At 55.0% G+C, this 3,813-nt stretch overlaps 2 protein-coding genes across 2 annotated transcripts in view; both read right to left on the bottom strand.

Moving 5' to 3' along the window:
* The window catches only part of BCR (breakpoint cluster region), an 814,161-nt gene that overhangs the window by 504,482 nt on the left and 305,866 nt on the right, over positions 1-3,813 (bottom strand). The window lies entirely within an intron of this gene.
* LOC105546092 (probable palmitoyltransferase ZDHHC8) overlaps positions 1-3,813 on the bottom strand; it is a 101,983-nt gene that overhangs the window by 6,740 nt on the left and 91,430 nt on the right. Inside the window, 2 exon segments of the mRNA XM_011989188.1 lie at positions 1,308-1,724; positions 2,367-2,465. Of these exon segments, the coding sequence (XP_011844578.1) occupies positions 1,308-1,724; positions 2,367-2,465 (516 nt within the window).

The raw sequence follows: 3,813 nt of genomic DNA on the forward strand, positions 1-3,813 counted from the left end.
GGCCTCACTGATGAGCTCCTAAGTGCATCCCGGGGTCTTCAGACAACTGCCAGGCGGCCCCATACCTGGACGAGTGCTGGGAGTCAGCTCAGATGGGCTGGGTCCTCCCCAGGCCCACCCTGCATGAGAGGACCATGCAGATGAGGGTCTTGCAGGCCAGCCTGTGTCAGTCTGAAGAACCCTGACTCAAGGATGGAGTGGGCCAGCCTGAGGCCTTGATGGCCCTTCTCAGAGCCCAGGTCCGCTGATATGAAACAGAGACCTGGTGACTGGGCAGCCCTGTGCTCTCGGCCTGACCCTGCCGTGGAGGTGGCCCTGAGGGAGATGAGCAGGGTGCAAGACTGGTGGCCTGTCTGCCTTGTCCAGAGGAAGTGAGGACCTACCAGAGCCCTGGTGCTCCCATCTCAGCCCAGTGGTAGGCAGCTTCGTGGGGTGGAGACATGCTGGGCAGGCCGGGCCCTCTGCCTGGTGTGCCCACACATCTCTGGTTGCCGCTCTGTGGCCCTCATCACCTTGGCCTGCTTTATCCCTATCACCCTTGTCCCAGCCTAGGCTTACCAGGGCATTGTGGAGTGCATGCCATTCCCAGCCACACAGAAGGTGAGGCGGGGCCCAGACACCCCCAGTCACTCTGCCCCCAGCCTCCTGAAGGGGTGGGCTGTGCACACACTGCCACCTCCCCAGTGGGTGCTGGCTGCCAAGTGCCACCATCTCAGCCCCTGCTGTGGCTCAACGGGTCCTCCCATAGCCATATCAAGACGTCGTCACCCATTGCACAGATGGGGAACCTCAGGCAAAGCTCACAGAGCCAGTGGGAGACTGAGGCCTGACCCCCAAACAAGCATTCTTCCTCCAGGGTCCCTGCACACAGCAGCCCCAGCACTAGAAACTGAGCTCTCACCACAGGGATGGATCACATTCTCAGACGAGTCATGTGGCACCAGCCATCAGTCTGAGGACAGCGCTGGGATGGACCAGGCTCCAGTCTTGCGCTGCTCTGTGCTTGCAGAGAGGCCTTGAGAGACACTTCTGTGCTTACTGCGCAGGCGTCACTTCAATTATCGGTGACTCAGAGCGGCCCACTACAGCTGAAGATTGTGACCCCACCTCCCTCTCTCATAGGTTTAAAGCCCCTCCCACCCCTCCTGCAGCAGCCAAAGTGGCCATTCTGGGGCATGGGATGAGCATGGGAGAAAATGGGGAGCCAGGGCTGTCCTGGAGGCTTCTGGCACCGGAACCCTCTCCAGCCACCAAGCCCAGCTGTTCCCTGTTGCTCTGGGCTGAGGCCTGGGCCTCCACCTGCCCACAGTTCTGTGCAGTGGGAACAGGATGGAGGCCTGCAGAGGGAGCGCTGAGGGACGGGCTGGTTGGCTGTGTCTGCCACCTCGGTCAGCACCCTGGCCAGCGCCCTCCTCTCTGGAAGCTGGGCCCCCTTCTGGGTGCTGGCTGGCTGGTCAGGTGTGGGCCAGCGTTGACAGGGAGTTATAGGGGTGCAGAAGCAGAGTTGAGCAGGGCTAGGCAGCTGGTTGGTCTGCTGCCAGCAAGGCACAGTCCACTTCTCAGGCTGCGCATGTGGGACGGTTTGGTAAGGTACATTTTTCAGGGTGTAGCCAGGTGGGGGGCAGCATGGGGAGTGGTGCACTCTCTGGGCAGGCGACCGCAGAGCCATCACCCCCAGGACCCAACGGGCAAGACAGGGGGAGCAGCTGATGGCTGGTGAGGGGCTAGCGGGGAGGGCTTGACAGGGGCACAGTCAGTTCTATGGGGTAACCTCATGGGAGGAGCCAGGGACCCTGTGGGCAGAGTCTGGCCGTCTGCTGCCCGGAGTCTACACCAATCAGTTCCTAGGAAGCCCTAGCAGGGGTGCTGGAAGGACAGGCCATCTGTGTCCAGCTGATCCAAGCTCCCAGGCTTTCTGGACACGTGGCCCTGGGGATCAGGAGTGAGCTGGAGACTGGAGGCAGCTGTGCCCTCAGAGCTGGGCAGATCTGTCACACCCTGCCTGGGCTAGGTCAGCAGGGCCACACAGGCATCTGCCTGAATCGCTCCCCACCTCAAACCCACCCTGTAGGTCATGTCCTTTGCCAGCTTGCTCAGCCCACCACCTCCCTCCAGTGAGGCCAGAGGCTGCCTCACCTCCAACCCCCACCCCCAACCTGGGGCTCCGCTGAGCAGGCGTCAAGAAGGGTGAGCAGGCATTTCGAACCTGCCCTGGTTTTGAGCTGAGGGAAGTGGAGGATGCAGGAGTTGCCCACTCCAGAGGCCCTGGGTGTGTGTGAGGAGCCCTGAGGCTGGGCCAAGCCACTTGGAGACACTGTGCCCCCTCCATCTGAGATTGGGGCCCAGGTGCCCGGGACACTACAGACCTTTTGGGGAACCTGGGAGTCGGGAAGTCTAGAGCTAGGACCCACAAGCTGGATTCTGAGCTTTCATCCACGCCCTCCTGACGCTCCCCCAGCCACTGCCTGTGCATCAGGGGAGACAACATCCCCCCATGCCCACCTCTGTCCCCATCCAGGCTGTTCCTCCCCTCATCTGCTGGGATCAGTTTTTTTCTTTAACTGAGCCCCATGGTGGCAAAGGGAGAGCTCCAGGGGACCAGGCAGCAGAGAGGAGAGGGGAGAAGCCCTCAAACAGGCCGGGAGGTGGGAGGCCATGCACTCCGCACAGAGCCACACACAGCAGGAGGGGGCTGGGTGGAGGTTCAGAGCCCATTCTCTCCTGGGCACTGTTCTGGAATGGCCCCTAGTCCCACTCTGTTCTAAAGGTGGGACCCTCCAGCCCAGGGACCCTGGATGGGGTCCAGCCTGGGCAACAAGAGCGAAACTCCATCTCAAAAAAAAAAAAGTAAGAATTAACTAAGGAGGAGAAAGACTTGTACAATGAAAAGTACAAAACATTAGAGAAATTAGACATAAATAAATGGAAACATATTCCATGTTCATGGATTGGAAGACCTTATATTGTTAAGATATCAATAATACCCAAAACAATCTATAAATGTAATGCAAGCCCTACCAAAATACCATGATTTTTTTTTTTTGCAGAAATAGAAAAACCTATCCTAAATTCATATGAAATACCAAAGGGTCCTGAATAGCTAAAGCAACCTTGAAAAAGAAGAACAGAGATAGAAAACTCACATTTTCTGATTTCAAAACTTACTACAAAGCTACAGTAATCTAAACAGTGTGGTACTGGCATAAAGATAGACATAAGAGACTGACAGAATAGAGAGCCCAGATTTATAGTCAAATGATTTCTGATGAGGGTACCAAGACCATTTAAGGGGGGAAAGAACAATCTTTACAACAACTGGTGCTGGGAAAACTGAACATCCACATGCAAAAGAATGAAGCTGAAGCTGGATCTCTACCTAATAGCATACACAAAAATTCACTCAAAGTGGAACAAAGACATAAATGTAAGACTGAAACAATAAAACTCCTAGAGGAAAAGCTTCACAACATTGGATTTAGCAATGATTTCTTGCATATGACACCGAAAGCACTAATGGCAAAAGAAAAAGTAGACAAATTAGACTTCAAGAAAATTAAACTTTTATGTGCATCAAAATACACTATTAACAGAGTAAAAAGGCAACCCACAGAATGGAAGAAAATATTTTATTTATTTTATTTTATTTTATTATTTTTTATTATTATTATTTTTTGAGACGGAGTCCTGCTCTGTCATCCAGGCTGGAGTACAGTGTTGCAATCTCAGCTCACTGCAAGCTCCGCCTCCCGGGTTCACGCCATTCTCCGGCCTCAGCCTCCCGAGTAGCTGGGACTACAGGCGCCCGCCACCTCG

This window comes from Mandrillus leucophaeus, unplaced genomic scaffold, assembly GCF_000951045.1.
Source record: "Mandrillus leucophaeus isolate KB7577 unplaced genomic scaffold, Mleu.le_1.0 Scaffold349, whole genome shotgun sequence".
Classification (NCBI taxonomy): Eukaryota; Metazoa; Chordata; class Mammalia; order Primates; family Cercopithecidae; genus Mandrillus; species Mandrillus leucophaeus.